Genomic DNA, 20060 nt, shown 5'->3' with positions numbered 1-20060 from the left:
TATTTGAGAGAGGTTACACAGGTGCAGTATAACACCTCACTATTTGAGAGGTTACACAGGTGCCGTATAACACCTCACTATTTGAGAGAGGTTACACAGGTGCAGTATAACACCTCACTATTTGAGAGAGGTTACACAGGTGCAGTATAACACCTCACTATTTGAGAGGTTACACAGGTGCAGTATAACACCTCACTATTTGAGAGAGGTTACGCAGGTGCAGTATAACACCTCACTATTTGAGAGAGGTCACACAGGTGCAGTATAATGTAAGTCTTACCTTGTTAGTTGTGTAACTGTCCCAAATGATTAATTTGCCATCTTGGGAGGCGCTTACAAGTAACCTAGACGACAAAGAGTATGGTTTCATTATATTGAAGGGTTTGACCTGTCATCACATCACACTGGCATACAAAAAAAAAAAAAGCAATGGAGCTAGTTAGAGGACACCTAATGCATGCATAACTAATGTAGCCAGAAAACCTTCTGCTTCCAAAGCAGTTTAAATACGGTGTGACTCTGGAGACCTCTACTTCCCCCCCCTCCCCCCCACTCTGGTGGGACACCCCACATGCCAGGATCGCTGTACGAGCCTTCCAGGATAGCGACCACTTTGGATGAGCCATTTCATGTAATATTAATTGCCCCAGTTATCTAAAAAGGCGCTACAGTCGAGAGGGGAGACAGGAAGAGAAAGAGAGTGAGAGTGAGAGAAAGAGAGTGAGAGTGAGAGAAAGAGAGTGAGAGTGAGAGAAAGAGAGTGAGAGTGAGAGAAAGAGAGTGAGAGTGAGAGAAAGAGAGTGAGAGTGAGAGAAAGAGAGTGAGAGTGACGGGGAAGAGAGTGAGAGTGACGGGGAAGGTGGAGAGACGGGGGAAGGAAACCAATAGAGCGACAGAGGGAGGAAGAATAGAGAGGTAATGATAGAGAAAATTAGGGACAGAAAGAGAGGGAGATCGCCTACCCCCCCCCATTTCCCTGCCACCCACTGTCTGTGTTTCCATCTCTTCAGTGATAGGAAGTGGGTTGTCCTGTCCCCCCCCCCCCATCTGTAGCGAGCCAAGCGCTCAATAAAGGGAGAGCTGTGCTGCTAAAATGTCAACTACTGTATATAAAATAAACACAGGCTGTTTGTCCTCCAGGTGGTTCACTCAAGAGTGCAGACGCACAAATCGGATGTATTTGGGAGCTGTACTCCAATGGCTCACATTTCAAATCAGAGTATCAATTTGAAATCAGTCGATGCGACTGTACTAGTCCGCATGGCAACAGTACAGTGATTGGTTAAAAATGTGCCTCTGCTCCATGTGGCGTAGTATTGAACTAGTAGCACATAGCTAGTTATGGATTCAATCCAGTTGTAACAGTAAAAGGAACTTTTGACTTTCTGTCCGAAACCCATAGGACACAAGCAGCCAGTGCTTAAGAATATGGAGTTTTAGTAGTGGTGGTAGTAGTAGTAGTGGTGTAGTATAGCAGCCGTAGTGGTAGTAGTATATTAGTAGTATAGTAGCAGTAGTGGTACAAACTAGTAGTAGTACTAATAATAATACATTTCATTTCTATAGTGCTTTTCATTAGAGTTACCTCATAGGACTTAGGCAAAAATAAAAAGGACAAAAACATTTAGAGTCAAGGGAGGTAAAATATCAGTATCAATAGAAGTATAGTAGTAGAAGTATTGTAGTAGTATAAATAGTGTAGAAGTAGTAGAAGTATTATATAAATAGAAGTATTGTAGTAGTAGAATGATTATGTCAATAGAAGTATAATAATAGTAGTAGTAGTAGTATAGTAGAATATTATTAGTGTAGTAGTAGTAGATGTATAGTAGTAGAAGTATAGTAGTAGTAGAAGTATAGTAGTATTATATAAGTAGTAGTAAAAGCTTAGTAGTATTGTAGAAGTATTATGTCAATATAAGTATAGTAGCTGAATAGAAGTAGTAGTATAGCAGTAGTAGAACTATAGTAGTAGTACAAGTATAGTAGTAGTATAGTAATAGTAAAGTATAAGTATTGTAGTAGTATAGTCTAAGTAGTGTAGTAGTACTATGGTATCGGTTGTAGTAGTATAGTCTAAGTAGTGCAGTAGTACTATGGTATCGGTAGTAGTAGAAGTATAGTAGTAGTAGAAGTACTGTAGTAGTAGTATAATTATTATAGTAGTAGACGTATTGTTGTTGTAGTAGTAGAAGTATTGTAGTAGTACAAGTATTGTAGTGGTAGTAATAGTAGTAGTACTATAAATATGGTAGTAGTAGTAGTAGTAGAAGAGTAGTAGTAGAAATATTGTAGTAGTAGTAGTAGTATTGTAGTAGTTGACGTATAGTAGTACTATAGTATCAGAAGTAGCATTGCCAGACCTGGAGTCGGTGCCCCAGTGCATTGCATAGATCTTGGCGAGGTGGCCCCTGAGAGTACGCCGCGTCCTCATCTGTATCCGGCCCACTGAGTCCAGACCAGCTGTGATCTGCCAAGACACCAGGCCCAAAGGAAACATCATCAGCATAATACACCACAGCCTTTCATAAACTTCAGGCTAGTCTGGAGTTCAATCCAAATATGTCAATGTTATTTCATAGCCTAATAGCTACGCCATTTGCTTCACAGCTATGTTTGTTTCATAGCTATTTGAGTCTTAGCTTAGTGGTTAATATTCAATCAAAACGGATACAGGGTCTACATGGTAAGACTAGAAACACCCTGGGATTTCAGATGGTCAAAAGAGGCTCAAATTCAAGCGTAACAATGTACTTCCTTATCCTGAAAGCCTGCTTACTGGTTGCGATTGGAAGGATACCAACAGGTCATGTATATGTAGATGGAGGTAAATGTTTGGCTTTAACAAGCACACAAGATAGCTTGATCCAAGTTGTAACATGCACTTATTTCTATGTACAGTTGAAGTCGGATGTTTACATACACCTTAACCAAATACATTTAAACTCAGTTTTTCACAATTCCTGACATTTAATCCGAGTAACAATTCCCTGTCTTAGGTCAGTTAGGATCAACACTTAATTTTAAGAACGTGAAATATCAGAATAATATTAGAGAGAAGGATTTATTTCAGCTTTTATTTCTTTCATCACATTCCCTGTGGGTCAGATGTTTACATACACTCAATTAGTATTTGGTAGCATTGCCTTTAAATTGTTTAACTTGGGTCAAACTTTTCAGGTAGCGATCCACAAGCTTCCCACAATAATTTGGGTGAATTTTGGCCCATTCCCCGTGACAGAGCTGGTGTAACTGAGTCAGATTTGTAGGTCTCTTTGCCCGCACATACTTTTTCAGTTCTGCCAACAAATTTTCTATGGGATTGAGGTCAGGGCTTTGTGATGACCACTCCAATACCATGACTTTGTTGTCCTTAAGCCATTTTGCCACAACTTTGGAAGTATGCTTGGGGTCATGTCCATTTGGAAGACCCATTTGCGACCAAGCTTTAACTTCCTGACTGATGTCTTGAGATGTTGCTTCAATATATCCACATAATTTTCCTACCTCATGATGCCATCTATTTTGTGAAGTGCACCAGTCCCTTCTGCAGCAAAGCACCCCCACAACATGATGCTGCCACCCCTCGTGCTTCACGGTTGGGATGGTGTTCTTCGGCTTGCAAGCCTCACCCTTTTTCCTCCAAACATAATGATGGTCATTATGGCCAAACAGTTCTAGTTTTGTTTCATCAGACCAGAGGACATTTCTCCAAAAAGTACAATCTTTGTCCCCATGTGCAGTTGCAAACCGTAGTCTGGCTTTTTTATGGCGGTTTGGGAACAGTGGCTTCTTCCTTGCTGTGCGGCCTTTCGGGTTATGTCGATATAGGACTCGTTTTACTGTGGATATAGATACTTTTGTACCTATTTCCTCCAGCATCTTCACAAGGTCCTTTGTTGTTGTTCTGGGATTGATTTGCACTTTTCGCACTAAAGTGCGTTCATCTCTAGGAGACGGGTAAGTGATCCCATGGTGTTTATACTTCCATACTATTGTTTGTACAGATGAATGTGGTACCTTCAGGTGTTTGGAATATGCTCCCAAGGATGAACCAGACTTGTGGAGGTCTACAATTTTTCTTCTGAGGTCTTGGCTGATTTCTTTTGATTTTCCCATGATGTCAAGCAAAGAGGCACTGAGTTTGAAGGTAGGCCTTGAAATACATCCACAGGTACACCTCCAATTGACAAATGATGTCAATTAGCTTCTGGAATTTTCCAAGCTGTTTAAAGGCACAGTCAAGTGTGTGTATGTGAACTTCTGACCCACTGGAATTGTGATACAGTGAATTATAAGTGAAATAATCTGTCTGTAAAAAATTGTTGGAAAAATTACTTGTGTCATGCACAAAGTAAATGCCCTAACCGACTTGCCAAAACTATAGTTTGTTAGCAAGAAATTTGTGGAGTGGTTGAAAGAAACAAGTTTTTAATGACTCCAACCTAAGTGTATGTAAACTTCCGACTTAAACTGTAAGTAAATGTGTAATCCTTTACCTGTGAAAGAGTGGAGTCACTACAGGCTTTCCTAGCATCCTGTAAAAAAAAAAACATGGCAAAGTTCAGGGTTTTGAGAGACTGAAAGGTTCTAACATATAAGGTGCTAAGGAAACAGAGTATATCAGACAGCAGTTCCAGTATCAGTATAATATGATTTGAATGGCTGATAGATAGATGCCAAGGAATGGCATCGAATGCTTATCTGAAACATTATTCTGCAAATATCTTTACGGTTTAGAGTTCTCGATTCAACAGACAGACAGACAGACACACAGACACACCCCATACCCGGATTTGATTGCGTAGTTGCTCTGCTTCCTGCCGTAACTGTTCCAGCTCACTCATTGTCCCTCTGTGATGTGTTCAGGAATACTGGGTTTGTTAAAAAAAAAAAACACACAGACGAGTTGATACCTGCAAAACACAGACAAACTTTCAGAGGAGCACTTCCCTAGGCTGGAATAAACATGGACATCCTGTGGATGGGGCTGCTTTGGCCTGAGTGGAGGGGCAATAGCCTGTACCCAGACACAGGCAGCCTGTACCCAGACACAGGCAGCCTGTACCCAGACACAGGCAGCCTGTACCCAGACACAGGCAGCCTGTACCCAGATACAGGCAGCCTGTACCCAGATACAGGCACTACTAGGGGAGGCCCGGGTCTTCAATCCCCTCCAGTCTGGTTCAAAAGGTCATAGACTCTAACCTTTTCCACTCAATCAGGCCTGGTGTTTTGCACTGTGCTGCTTTAGCTCCATGCCCGGCCATTGATTGTTTGAATATGATTTGATGTGCAAATGAAGGGTGTTACTGTACTATAACACTAGGCTGTGTGTGTGTGTGTGTGTGTGTGTGTGTGTGTGTGTGTGTGTGTGTGTGTGTGTCCACTTCCTTTACCTAGGGGAGCCTGAATGTGGGTCACAGAGCACTCTTCAGAAATGTTTGGAGCACCAGGCCCCTTTCATTTTTGCAGCATTCTATCCAGAATCAAATCAAATGTATTTATAAAGCCCTTTTTTACATCAGCCGATGTCACAAAGTGCTGTACAGAAACACAGCCTAAAACCCCTAAACAGCAAGCAATGCAGATGTGGTGCGACGCAACCCTGAATTAGTGTTTAAGTTCCATTTAGATGATTTACCAATTAGTCTGCTAGGGAATTGATTTGTTCCACATTGGAAAATAAATAACATTTGTGAGATAATGTGCAAAGCTGTCATCAAGGCAAAGGGTGGCTACTTTGAAAAATCTCAAATATAAAATAGATTTGGATTTGTTTAACACTTTTTTGGTAACTACATGATTTCATATGTGTTATTTCCTAGTGTTGATGTCTTTACTATTATTCTACAATGTAGAAAATAATTATTCTACAATGTAGAAAATAGTACAAATAAAGAAAAACCCTGGAATGAAAAGGTGTGTCCAAACTTTTGACTGGTACTGTGTACCATATATATATATATATACACATACACTGCTCAAAAAAATAAAGGGAACACTTAAACAACACAATGTAACTCCAAGTCAATCACACTTCTGTGAAATCAAACTGTCGACTTAGGAAGCAACACTGATTGACAATACATTTCACATGCTATTGTGCAAATGGAATAGACAACAGGTGGAAATTATAGGCAATTAGCAAGACACCCCCAATAAAGGATTGGTTCTGCAGGTGGTGACCACAGACCACTTCTCAGTTCCTATGCTTCATGGCTGTTGTTTTGGTCACTTTTGAATGCTGGCGGTGCTTTCACTCTAGTGGAAGCACGAGACGGAGTCTACAACCCACACAAGTGGCTCAGGTAGTGCAGCTCAGCCAGGAGGGCACATCAATGCGAGCTGTGGCAAGAAGGTTTGCTGTGTCTGTCAGCGTAGTGTCCAGAGCATGGAGGCACTACCAGGAGAGGCCAGTACATCAGGAGACGTGGAGGAGGCCGTATACAGGAGGGCAACAACCCAGCAGCAGGACCGCTACCTCCGCCTTTGTGCAAGGAGGAGCAGGAGGAGCACTGCCAGAGCCCTGCAAAATGACCTCCAACAGGCCACAAATGTGCATGTGTCTGCTCAAACGGTCAGAAACAGACTCCATGAGGGTGGTATGAGGGCCCGACGTCCACAGGTGGGGTTGTGCTTACAGCCCAACACCGTGCAGGACGTTTGGCATTTGCCAGAGAACACCAAGATTGGCAAATTCGCAACTGGCGCCCTGTGCTCTTCACAGATGGAAGCAGCTTCACACTGAGCACATGTGACAGACGTGACAGAGTCTAGAGACGCCGTGGAGAACGTTCTGCTGCCTGCAACACCCTCCAGCATGACCAGTTTGGCGGTGGGTCAGTCATGGTGTGGGGTGGCATTTCTTTGGGGTAGCCTGACTGCCATTAGGTACCGAGATGAGATCCTCAGACCCCTTGTGAGACCATATGCTGGTGCGGTTGGCCCTGGGTTCCTCCTAATGCAAGACAATGCTAGACCTCATGTGGCTGGAGTGTGTCAGCAGTTCCTGCAAGAGGAAGGCATTGATGCTATGGACTGGCCCGCCCGTTCCCCAGACCTGAATCCAATTGAGCACATCTGGGACATCATGTCTCGCTCCATCCACCAACGCCACATTGCACCACAGACTGTCCAGGAGTTGGCGGATGCTTTAGTCCAGGTCTGGGAGGAGATCCCTCAGGAGACCATCCGCCACCTCATCAGGAGCATGCCCAGGCGTTGTAGGGAGGTCATACAGGCACGTGGAGGCCACACACACTACTGAGCCTCATTTTGACTTGTTTTAAGGACATTACATCAAAGTTGGATCAGCCTGTAGTGTGGTTTTCCACTTTAATTTTGAGTGTGACTCCAAATCCAGACCTCCATGGGTCGATAAATTTGATTTCCATTGATAATTTTTGTGTGATTTTGTTGTCGGCACATTCAACTATGCGAAGAAAAAAGTATTTAATGAGAATATTTCATTCATTCAGATCTAGGATGTGTTATTTTAGTGTTCCCTTTATTTTTTGAGCAGTGTACACACACACACACACACACACACGTAAAGGCTATCCAGGGGCCTTGCTTCAGCAGGTGTCCGGACTGGTGTTTGATATATATATATATATATATATATTTTAATAAACACATACTGTATATTCACTTGAATGCCACTGTACGTACAACCTGCTTATTCCAAAACTATTCTACTCAAGGCTCTATTGAAGACTGTTTGCCATTCTATTTCCACTGCAGAAGACATTTAAAAAATATGTCTGCATCATATAGGAAGCGCACTGACAAAGGTAAGACAGCGGAGAAAGCAACACTTCTGTCTGGGAATGCTGTTTCCGTCATGACACATGCTGAAGCAAGCCCCCTGCAGAGCCTTTGACGTCAGCTTACCAGTGACTTGCTGCTGCCTTACACTAAAAAGTAGCTTACATGTCTCACTGGCCAACATATAAGCTCATTCCATTTGAACCATTAAGCATAACATTATGCACATATGCTTAATTAAACATATTTGCGCCTGTGAAATGCAAAATAATTAATTAAATCCTCAAAAATGGAACAGACTTCAAAAGTATGCCCTAAAAAGGTTCAATCTGGAATGTTTACTCTACTTTTGTAATCTACTCAAATGACACATTTCTCGAACAAGGCGTTAACCCTCAACAACTGCTTCTCGGGGGCCGATGGCGATTAAGGCAGTTCCCCCGTACCCCTCTGATCCAGGATAATATGTGGAAGACATTTCGGTTGAATGCATTGTTGTGCAACTGATTAGGTATCCCCTTTGCCTTTCCCATTGATGAGGCTCTCTCTGATTCTAATAACCCATATTCAGTGGTGGTGGTGGACTGGGAGTAGGGCTGGGCGGTATACCGTCTTTTACTATATACCGGTATTGATGCACGGACCGGTTTGGGTTTTTACCTTCTATAAAAGTTATTTGAATGTTTGGTTTGTTAAATGTGATACGCCGTGTGTAGTTTTCTCCACTACTAGTCATCTCTCTCCTCTAGCTCTCTAGATGCCACTTTCCACACAGACCTAGCCCTGCCCACAGACCTAGCCCTGCCCACAGACCTAGCCCTGCCCACAGACCTAGCCCTGCCCACAGACCTAGCCCTGCCCACAGACCTAGCCCTGCCCCGTCACGCAACAAGCGCATTTGTTGTCGCTCGACTACAAGACACTTGGGTTCAGTCTGCAACAATGTTGATGACTAGGATGCGGTTTCCACTTTGCTTCTTAATATAAATCCACAAGCGTTCTATAATTACACTTAGTTCGTGTTTCTTACATCTGCGAACAGCTAGTTTGTCTTTTCTTAGCAAGTTGCGGCTAAATCGTGTTAGGTGCTAATGCTAATCGCTAGGTAGCTAGCTAATAAATGTACTGCGTCAGAGCAAACATAGCTAACTATACAGCCTGATACCAGTGATGGGGTAGGCCTAAATCAGTAGGTTGTTTGTGCAACAGTGAATTCTAAATCAAAGAGGAATAGGTGAAGCATGAATATGTTAGCTACATGAAGTACCTAAGAGAACATATTTAATGTAGCCAAAGATGATAGAGTCCCCCTAGGAAACACTGACCAACACCTTGGTTCCTACCCTGTCACAATAACTCCTCCCTGGCATTTTTCATTCGTTGTCATTTCAAATATGCCCACTATTATCCCACTATTATCTTCGAACTATAGAATTAGAATAATTGTAACGAGTGCGCTGATAGTCGGGAAGCAAGTTCAGGGAGTGAGTGATTTAATCAATAAACAAAACGAACCATAGAACAAGAAACACGAACAATGCACAGACATGAAACAGAAACAATGATGCCTGGGGAAGGAACCAAAAGGAGTGACATATATAGGGAAGGTAATCAGGGAAGTGATGGAGTCCAGGTGAGACTGACGACACGCAGGTGCGCGTAACGATGGTTACACGCACCTGTTCTCTACATAATAAGCAGCCTGGGGACCTAGAAGCCGGAGAGCGAGCACAAGTGACAAAAATCATTATGTTTCCATGATTCCAACAGTTCACCCAAGTGTTTTGATCAAAATCAGAAGTCAAATCACAAATGCAACATTTGGTTAAAAATAAGCCCTAGATTTTTTGCCCATATCTTGCAGCCCTACATGGCAGTAAGGAAATGATCTCAAATGAATGCAGGTAATAAAGAAATTGATGAAAATGTATACAATTATTTTTGATTGAAGCTTATTTGAACAGTAGGAAACAATCAGAATGGAGAAAGACCCGTTGAAATCACTTAGAATGTACAGTCGTGGCCAAAATTATTGGCACCCTTGCACTTTTTTTAGAGTAACTAAATTTTCCCTAAAAAATAAGTTGAAATTGAACAAAGTATTTGGTCTCCACAATTCTTTATTTCACTGTTAATATTACAGAACCGTTGTTTATGATCCAGAACTTAATATATACATTTAAATCATAAAATAAACAGACAATGGCACTGACAAAATTATTGACACCCTAAACTTAACATAAAGGCATAGCCTTTGGTAAAAAAACAACTGCAATCAAGTGCTTCCTATTAGAGCTCGACCGATTATGATTTTTCAACACCGATACCGATTATTGGAGGACCAAAAAAGCCGATACCGATTAATATATATATATATATTTATTTATTTATAAATCGGCCAAATCGGTGTCCAAAAATACCGATTTCCGATTGTTATGAAAACTTGAAATCGACCCTAATTAAACAGCCATTCCGATTAATCGGTCGACCTCTACTTCCTATAACCATCGATGAGCTTCCTGCACCTCTGTACTGGCAGTTTGGACCCACTCCTCTTGGTCAAACTGCTCCAGTTCTCCCAGATTAGAAGGGTGCCTTCTCCTAACTGCTATTTCCAGATCTCTCCACAAGTTTTCAATGGGATTTACATCTGGACTCATTGCTGGCCACTTCAGAACAGTCCAGAGTTTTGTCTTGAACCATTCCTGGGCTCTTTTTGAAGTGTGTTTGTGGTCATTGTCCTGCTGGAAGACCCATGACCTTCGATGGAGACCCAGCTTTCTGACACTGCGCTCCAAAATACCTTGGTATTCTTCTGATTTCCTGATGCCATGCACAAGTTCAAGGCACCCAGTGCCAGAAGCAGCAAAGCAACCCCAAAACATCACTGAACCTTCTCCATGTTAGACTGTAGGGAAGGTGTTCTTTTCTTTGAAAGCTTCATTTAGTTTCCTGTAAACACAGAGATGGTGTGCTTTACCAAAACGCTCTAATTTGGTCTCATTCTGTCCACAGGACATTCTCCCAGAAGGAATTTTGGCATGTTCAGTTGTGTTTTGACAAATTGCAGTCGGGCTTTCTTATGTCTTTCTCTCAGTAGTGGGGTCCTCCTGGGTCTCCTACCATATAACCCCCTTTCATTGAGTTGGCGACGGATGGTGCGAGTAGACAATGTCGTAACTTGTGTCTGAAGGTCAGCTTGAATCTGTGTGGCAGTTGACCGAGGTGCTTTCTCCACCATTCAAACAATCCTTTGCTGCAATCTTCCATCAAGTTCTCTTGCAGCCACATCCAGTGAGGTTGGATACAGTGGCACGGGCCTTAAACGTCTTGATAACATTACGTACGGTGGAAACAGGAACATCAAGGTCTCTGGAGATGGACTTGTAGCCTTGAGATTGTCCATGTTTGGCTACAATCTTGTGTCTGACCTCCTCAGATCATTTTCTGTTTTTCTTTATTTTGTCCATGCTCATTGCGGTACACAGTGACACAAAACAGGAAAATTAGTCTATTTCTCTACTCAAACTGGTTGAATATGTGATTGTTAAATTGCAGGCACCTTCAACTCCCCATAGGTGGGTTCAATTCCAAAGTGAATGAGAATCACCTGCTTGAAATCTCATTATTTCTAAAACTACTTCTAGAAGGTGCCAATAATATTGTCCAGGCCATTTTAGGATTTCTTTTAGTAAATTATTCAGATTGTTTTTGTTTTGTTCAACTGCACACTAAAGACATACATATGTAGATACCAAAATATGTTTTAATTTCAACAATTTTCTAGACAAAATGATGCATTATTTGAAAAAAGTACAAGGGTGTAAATATTTTTGTCCACGACTGCATGCGTTGCACCCTAGGGTCTTGCACTACTCATGAAGCAAATTTTTTACTTTCATTATTCAAAACATAAAAATACCGTCAAATACTGTAAACATTTCAAATAATGAGGCCTCACAAGTGGCGCAGGGCTCTAAGGCACTGCATCGCAGTGCTAGGGGCGTCACTACAGATCCGGGTTCGATCCCGGTGCGGCTGGCTTCCGGGTTAAGCGAGCAGTGTGTCAAGAACCAGGCAGCTTGGTGGGGTTGTGTTTCAGAGAATGCATGGCTCTTGACCTTCACCTCTCCCGAGTCTGTACGGGAGTTGCAGCGATGGGACAAGACTAACTACCAATTGGATATCATGAAAAAAGGGGTAAAAATACAATTTTTAAATGTTTTAATAATAATAAAAAACATCATATGATGTTTTGGCCATATCACCCAGCCCTAAATGAGAGGCCCAGTGAATGGCACAGAGACGGTGATGACAATGTGGAGTTCTGCACTTGCTCCCTATTGTTAAGTGCTTGGCACCACCTCAGTATGCAGGCCCTAAGTCTGGCCATGGAAGGAAGGCTCTACAACAGCCACCACCTGCCCACTTCAGCACTATTGTAACCAACGCTGACACACACATGCATAAATGCATTCCCAATTCAACATGTGAAATAAACAAACATGTGCATGCACACACACAACACAATACACCCACAAAAGAATGCCTCTCACACACACACACACACACACACACACACACACACGTCTGCTGGGTTACAGTCACTGGAAATTCAACTAGATGTCCTCAAAGCACCTTCTGTTGTAATATCACATGTAGCTTTGGCTTCCAGGCCTCGATTCAACTTCTAGGCTTCACTTACAGTTGAAGTCGGAAGTTTACATACAGCTTAGCCAAGTACATTTAAACTCACGTTTTGCCAATTCCTGACATTTAATCCTAGTAACAATTCCCCGTCTTAGGTCAGTTTGGACCACCACTTTATTTTAAGAATTATGAAATGGCAGAATAATAGTAGAGAGAATGATTGATTTCAGCTTTTATTTCTTTCATCACATTCCCAGTGGGTCAGAAGTTTACAATACACTCAATTAGTATTTGGTAGAATTGCCTTTAAATTGTTTAACTTGGGACAAACGTTTCGGGTTGCCTTCCACAATAAGTTGGGTGAATTTTGGCCCATTCCTCCTGACAGAGCTGGTGTAACTCAGTCAGGTTCGTAGGCCTCTTTGCTCGCACACGTTTTTTCAGTTCTGCCAACAAATGTTCTATAGGATTGAGGTCAGGGCTTTGTGATGGCCACTCCAATACCATGACCTTGTTGTCCTTAAGCCATTTTGCCACAACTTTGGAAGTATGCTTGGGGTCATTGTCCATTTGGAAGACCCATTTGGGACCAAGCTTTAACTTCCTGACTGATGTCTTGAGATGTTGCTTCAATATATCCACATAATGTTCCTGCCTTATGATGCCATCTATTTTGTGAAGTGCACCGGTCCCCCCTGCAGCAAAGCACCCTCAAAACATGATGCTGCAACTCTCGTGCTTCACAGTTGGGATGGTGTTCTTCGGCTTGCAAGCATCCCCCTTTTTCCTCCAAACATAATGATGGTCATTATGGCCAAACAGTTCTAGTTTTGTTTCATCAGACCAGAGGACATTTCTCCAAAAAGTACGATCTTTGTCCCCATGTGCAGTTGCAAACTGTATTTTTTATGGCCGTTTTTGGTCCCCCTCGTGATGGTTGAGCTAATGTAGGCTAATGCAATTAGCGTTGAAAGTAACAAGAACATTTCCCAGGACAAGACATATCTGATACGGACAAAAAGCTTACATTCCTGTTAATCTAACCACTAGGCAGGGTAGCCTAGTGGTTAGAGCTTTGGACTAGTAAACGGAAGGTTGCAAGATCAAATCCCCGACCTGACAAGGTACAAACCTGTCGTTCTGCCCCTTAACAGGCAGTTAACCCACTAGGCAGTCATTGAAAATAAGAATTTGTTCTTAACTGACATGCCTAGTTAAATAAAATGTTTTAAAAAAATATATATATATATATATATATAAAAGAAAAACACTGCTGCCATCTACTGGCCAAAACCTAAATTCGGCCTGGGCTAGAATAATACATTATGGCCTTGCTCTTATATTTAAAAGATGGTACAAAAAAATAAATACAAAAGAACGGTTGGTTCTCTCTCTGTATTATCTTTTACCAGATCTAATGTGTTATATTCTCCTATATTAATTTCACATTTCCACAAACTTGAAAGTGTTTCCTTTCAAATAGTATCAAAAATATGCATATTTTGCTTCAGCTCGTGAGCTACAGGCAGTTAGATTTGGGTATGTCATTTTGGGGGAAACCTGGAAAAAAAAGGTCTGATCCTCATTAAGAAACATGTGATCAGATGGTTATCGTCTACAACTTCAGAGGATTGATTACCTAGCAAGCCAGTGAGGCGAGAAAATATCACAAATAGAGCTAGATAAAGCCAGACGAATAATAGACTTGCTAATAGCTATAGCCATCAGTCTTGCGTGTTTTCATGATCATCACACACTCACTGTTCAGTTTGTCAAGGTCCCGACATCAGCTATCCTGCTAGAGAACCTTCGATGTCGGGAAGTGCGCGCATCACTTGAAAAGAGCTCTATTGGGAGCACGGTCTGTGTGTCTCACCCAAACCCTCTTACGGTCACAAGGCCACTAACTTCACCTCTCCTGAGTAGGTCACAATGTTAGACTTGACTGTAACTTAATCCTAAGGATTATCATGGTTTAGTATTATCTAGGGCTGTGACGGTCATGGAATTTTGGATGACAGTTATTGGCCAGCCAAATGACCGCAGTTCCTGTAATAACCATTCAAATAGCCCCCCCCCCCCCCTAAAAAAAAATAGATTTATAATTATATATAATACAACTACTGTTCAAAAGTTTGGGGTCAATTAGAAATGTCCTTGTTTTTGAAAGCAAAGCACATTTTTTGTCCATTAAATAACATCAAATTGATCAGAAATACAGTGTACAGTCCTGGCCAAAAGTTGAGAATGACACAAATATTAATTTTCACAAAGTCTACTGCCTCAGTTTGTATGATGGCAATTTTCATTTACTCCAGAATGTTATGAAAAGTGATCAGATGAATTGCAATTAATTGCAAAGTCCCTCTTTGCCATACAAATTTACTGAATCCCCAAAAAACATTTCCACTCCATTTCAGCCCTGCCACAAAAGGACCAAGCTGACATCATGTCAGTGATTCTCTCGTTAACACAGGTGTGAGTGTTGACACGGACAAGGCTGGAGATCACTCTGTCATGCTGATTGAGTTTGAATAACAGACTGGAAGCTTCAAAAGGAGGGTGGTACTTGGAATCATTGTTCTTCCTCTGTCAACCAGGGTTACCTGCAAGGAAACACGTGCTGTCATCATTGCTTTGCACAAAAAGGAATTCACAGGCAAGGATATTGCTGCCAGTAAGATTGCACCTAAATCAACCATTTATCAGATCATCAAGAACTTCAAGGAGAGTGGTTCAATTGTTGTGAAGAAGGCTTCAGGGCGCCCAAGAAAGTCCAGCAAGCGCCAGGACCATCTCCTAAAGTTAATTCAGCTGCGGGATCGGGGCACCACCAGTACAGAGCTTGCTCAGGAATGGCAGCAGCCAGGTGTGAGTGCATCTGCAAGCACAGGGAGGCGAAGACTTTTGGAGGATGGCCTGGTGTCAAGAAGGGCAGCAAAGAAGTCACTTCTCTCCAGGAAAAACATCCGGGACAGACTGATATTCTGCAAAAGGTACAAGGATTGGACTGCTGAGGACTGGGGTCAAGTCATTTTCTCTGATGAATCCCCTTTCCGATTGTTTGGGGCATCTGGAAAAAAAGCTTGTCCGGAGAAGACAAGGTGAGTGCTACCATCAGTCCTGTGTCATGCCAGTAAAGCATCCTGAGATCATTCATGTGTGGGGTTGCTTCTCAGCCAAGGGAGTGGGCTCACTCACAATTTTGCCTACGAACACAGCCATGAATAAAGAATGGTACCAACACATCCTCCGAGGTGCAACTTCTCCCAACCATCCAGGAACAGTTTGTTTGACTAACAATGCCTTATCCAGCATGATGGAGCACCTTGCCATAAGGCAAACATGATAACTAAGTGGCTTGGGGAACAAAACATTGATATTTTGACCTTAATCCCATTGAGAACTTGTGGTCAATCCTCAAGCGGCGGGTGGACAAACAAAAACCCGCAAATTCTGACAAACTCCAAGAATTGTTTATGCAAGAATGGGCTGCCATCAATCAGTATGTGGCCCAGAAGTTCATTGACAGCATTCCAGGACGGATTGCAGAGGTCTTGAAAAAGAAGGGTCAACACTGCAAATAGTGACTCTTTGCATCAACTTCATGTAATTGTCAATAAAAGCCTTTGACACTTATGAAATGCTTGTAATTATACTTCAGTATTCAATAGTAACATCTGACAAAAATATCTAAAGACACTGAAGCAGCAAACTTTGTGAAAATTAGTATTTGTGTCATTCTCAAAACTTTTGGCCACGACTGTAGACATTGTTAATGTTGTAAATGACTATTGTAGCTGGAGACAGCTGATTTTTTTCTAGAATATCTACATAGTGTACAGAGGCCCATAATGAGCAACCATCACTCCTGTGTTCCAATGGCATGTTGTGTTAGCTAATCCAAGTGTATCATTTTAAAAGGCTAATTGATCATTAGAAAACACTTTTTCAATTATGTTAGCACAACTGAAAACTGTTGTCCTGATTAAAGAAGCAATAAAACTGGCCTTCTTTAGACTAGTTGAGTATCTGGAGTATCAGCATTTGTGGGTTCAATTACAGGCTCAAAATGGCCAGAAACAAAGCACTTTCTTCTGAAATTCGTCAGTCTATTCTTATTCTGAGAAATTAAGGCTATTCCATGCTGTGTACTACTCCCTTCACAGAACAGCACAAACTGGCTCTAACCAGAATAGAAAGAGGAGTGGGAGGCTCCGGTGCACAACTGAGCAACAGGAAAAGTACATTAGTGTCTAGTTTGAGAAACAGACGCCTCACAAGTCCTCAACTGGTAGCTTCATTAAATAGTACCCGCAAAATACCAGTCTCAACGCCAACACTGAAGAGGCGACTCCGGGATGCTGGCCTTCTAGGCAGAGTTGCAAAAAAAAGCCATATCTTAGACTGGCCAATAAAAAGAAAAGATTAAGATGGGCAAAAGAACACAGACACTGGACAGAGGAACTCTGCCTACAAGGCCAGCATCCCGGAGTCGCTCTTCACTGTTGACGTTGAGACTGGTATTTTACGGGTACTATTTAATGGGTGTGGGTGAAATAGCAGAATCCACTAATTTGAAGGTGTGTCTACAGAACCAGTCAAAGGTTTAGGCACACCTACTCATTCCAGGGTTTTTCTTTATTTATTTTGACTATTTTCTACATTGTAGAATAATAGTGAAGACGTCAAAACTATGAAATAACACATATGGAATCATGTAGTAACCAAAAAAAAGTGAGATTCTTCAAAGTAGCCACATTTTCCACTCTCCTCCTCTCCTGACTGCATGTGCTACATTGAAATAGAATGAATAGAACTGGCATCCTCATTCAAGTCAATGATGGCATAATGGGTGGACTGGCGGCCATTGCGAGTGTACCCATAGGAGCAAAGCAGGAAGTCAAAGTAGGAAGTAAAAGCAGGAAGAGTACCCATCAATATGTGCTGTGATTTTTTTTATTATATGAAACTCAACTGACATTACAGAGCCACATCAGTTAAACGGTAGACTCAGTGATATGACGTAAATGCAGAAAGCAAACAGCATAGTGGGTCACACAAAAATGAAGACCTTTGTAGTGCAAGGCTCGGCTAAACTTCTCAGCTGTTTTGGTCTGAACCTACCATGCTCTAACAGCACGAAGCGAACCCAATGTACATGGCAGATACTGCGTGTGACTGTGTGGGAGCAAAGTCTTGCATCTCACTCATCTCAGTATCTGCAGCACTGCTAGTGGCAAAGGTCATTTTGCTGTGTCTACCTTTAACATTACTTGAAATTACCATTTCTACATTAGCATGGCATGTAGACTGTTTACTTACGACACCTTGTTTGTTTCAGCAAAGGAGCAACCAAGTTTAATCACATTAAGAATCCACGCTACCACAGAAACAACCACACCAATGCCAGGCTGTCCCGTCTTCAGTCAGCTGTTCGTTCCACTCCTCAAAAAATCAAATGATATATTTAAAAAAATTTACATTTTATTATTATGGTTATGACCAATATTTTATTTTCATGACAGTTTTACGGTCTTCATTCATAACCGTCAGTTACACAGTTATACGGTAATTGTGCCAGCCCTAAATGTATCCAGCTTTAAATTGAAGATTGGATTAATTTTCAAAGTAACATTGTCTCTGGTGAATTGGTATTGCTGGCTGAATAAGACTTATGAATGGGTTTGATCTGATATGTGTTTTGTGTTAAACCACTGTAACAGGTGGGTCAAAAGCCATGGTTGTAAGAATGTTATTGTGAATGTTTGGAGTGGTAGATATTGGTCACGTCACACTGTGACAGAGTGTGATGTGAGTATGAAATGTCACAAAAGGAGACGTGGAAGCCCTACAAGGTGACAACTTGTTCACCTCCCAGAATGACTATTCCAAACATCTGGAGAATTATAACACACGAATTGACTGCCCAGATAGGCTAATTATTTCCCGGACAAGCTGAGTATTTACAAGTGCAGACATTAGGAAATGCATGAAATGCATGCAGTATACGATAGATGCATATCAATCATGATCTTCATATCTTCTCTAATAAATCATTTGCCACTTATCGCATAGCCACTGTAACAAGATACACCTTACTAAAACATACCCAGCATGTTTTTGTTCTATTGCCTACCCGATCACAAACAGCTACAGTATTACAGGTCAAAGTTGACATACTATGATAACAGATAGTGGTAATGCTGTTTACAACACTGCATTACCTCAACTGGTCTGGTCTGAGGCCTTATTAAACATGCCATGATATTGTTTTAAACTGTATCATACTGCAGATGCACTGTATAAATAATAACTACAGCAAAAACAAACAGTGCGCTAGTTACAGGACTAGACAACAGGCGTATTGTAAGAAACTATAGGAAAATGGCATCAAATCATTTTAATGCGGATTGTGGATACAATCAGAGAGATATGATATATGAAAGTCCCAACTTTGTTACAATATTGTTACGTTGTAACAGCACCTCAACACTGAACTTGAAGGTTCTTCTCTGTTCTGACAGATTCTTGAACACGTGTTGCTTTGACAAAATGACATATTGAGATATTTTATATCTCCAAACCCATATCAATGATCGTGGCAGGTATTTTCAAGACAAAATATGCAGCAAATTAAGCAATATATGCGCCCCGTTACATTAGCAGGCTTGCTACAAGTTGCCGCTCAAATGAACAGAATGGCATCTATAATTGATAAATGTAAATAAAAAAATAAAAAGACGAAAACTGAATACCACCGGTATCTTGCTCTACATATCTGAATAAGGCGTCGTTATTATAATCGTGAATATAGTCTTATTAATCTATAGCCTACAGTAGGTCGTTTATTTCCGTCAGACGTGCAAGGCCGCGTTTCGATAACACCGAATCATCACCAATAAAAGCTTCGGTGAGAAAAACAGCAAGCCTTGAAAGATATATAAGTAGCTATTATGATGAACACTATTCAATATATGGGATTTTTAATGTATCAATTCATCTCTTAATGTTTTGCAACCTCAATGCAAAACAAAGGCCGATATCAAACCGTATTGTATAGGGTGTACCCAAAGCAGGAAATAAAAGCAAGAAAATGCCAAGAGGTTCAGCTCGTTTAGCACACGTTATTACCTGAAACTGGATTTTTTTGGGGACTGTCCACGTCGTTCCAATCAGTGTCGCGATAGTCCGTTTTCAAATGGCAAACATGGTGTCGGTTGTGAAAGAAATGTCACGATAGCGGTATTAATTTTAAGACAATTTAACTGATTTAAAGGGCCAGGGACTCGCGCAACTCGGTCAGGATTTGACAGAATGTTCACCAACCAATCTAATCACCACACCCATGAGGAAACTGGGAACATGGCAACAGTGCGCCGAGGGGTGCACTCACAGCGATGTAGTGTGTTTTAATATGACCTATTTCTAAACATGTTCAAACGTATTCATAAGACACGTTTTTACATTTATTTCAGTGAGTTTGCTCTACTTACTTAAGTGTCCGTTTTTCTTGTACAATAAATTAGCAAATCAATCGTGTCGCAATAGCTTTGTTTTACCCACAGGAAAATGGTATTGTCTGTCCGCTCCCTCAATAAAACGAAAGAACGGAGTACATAAAACAAAATAGGTACAAT

General features: G+C 41.4%; 1 protein-coding gene across 4 annotated transcripts in view; it reads right to left on the bottom strand.

Annotated features, from left to right (window-relative positions):
• The window catches only part of LOC115109037 (guanine nucleotide-binding protein subunit beta-4), a 48047-nt gene that overhangs the window by 10082 nt on the left and 17905 nt on the right, over positions 1 to 20060 (bottom strand). The window contains exons 1-5 of one of the 4 annotated variants that reach the window (XM_065009552.1): positions 19555 to 19774; positions 4791 to 4916; positions 4500 to 4538; positions 2364 to 2470; positions 281 to 344 (exon numbers count right to left, since the gene is read on the bottom strand). In XM_065009552.1, coding sequence (XP_064865624.1) covers positions 281 to 344; positions 2364 to 2470; positions 4500 to 4538; positions 4791 to 4847 — 267 coding nt within the window. In that variant the 5' untranslated portion in view covers positions 4848 to 4916; positions 19555 to 19774. Of the gene's footprint in view, positions 1 to 280; positions 345 to 2363; positions 2471 to 4499; positions 4539 to 4790; positions 4917 to 19554; positions 19775 to 20060 lie in introns of those variants that run through there. The other 3 variants (XM_065009554.1, XM_065009553.1, XM_065009555.1) reach the window with 3 other exon arrangements.

Source organism: Oncorhynchus nerka, linkage group LG25 (assembly GCF_034236695.1).
Source record: "Oncorhynchus nerka isolate Pitt River linkage group LG25, Oner_Uvic_2.0, whole genome shotgun sequence".
In the NCBI taxonomy this organism is placed as follows: Eukaryota; Metazoa; Chordata; class Actinopteri; order Salmoniformes; family Salmonidae; genus Oncorhynchus; species Oncorhynchus nerka.
This window is presented reverse-complemented; position numbering and strand designations above follow the sequence as displayed.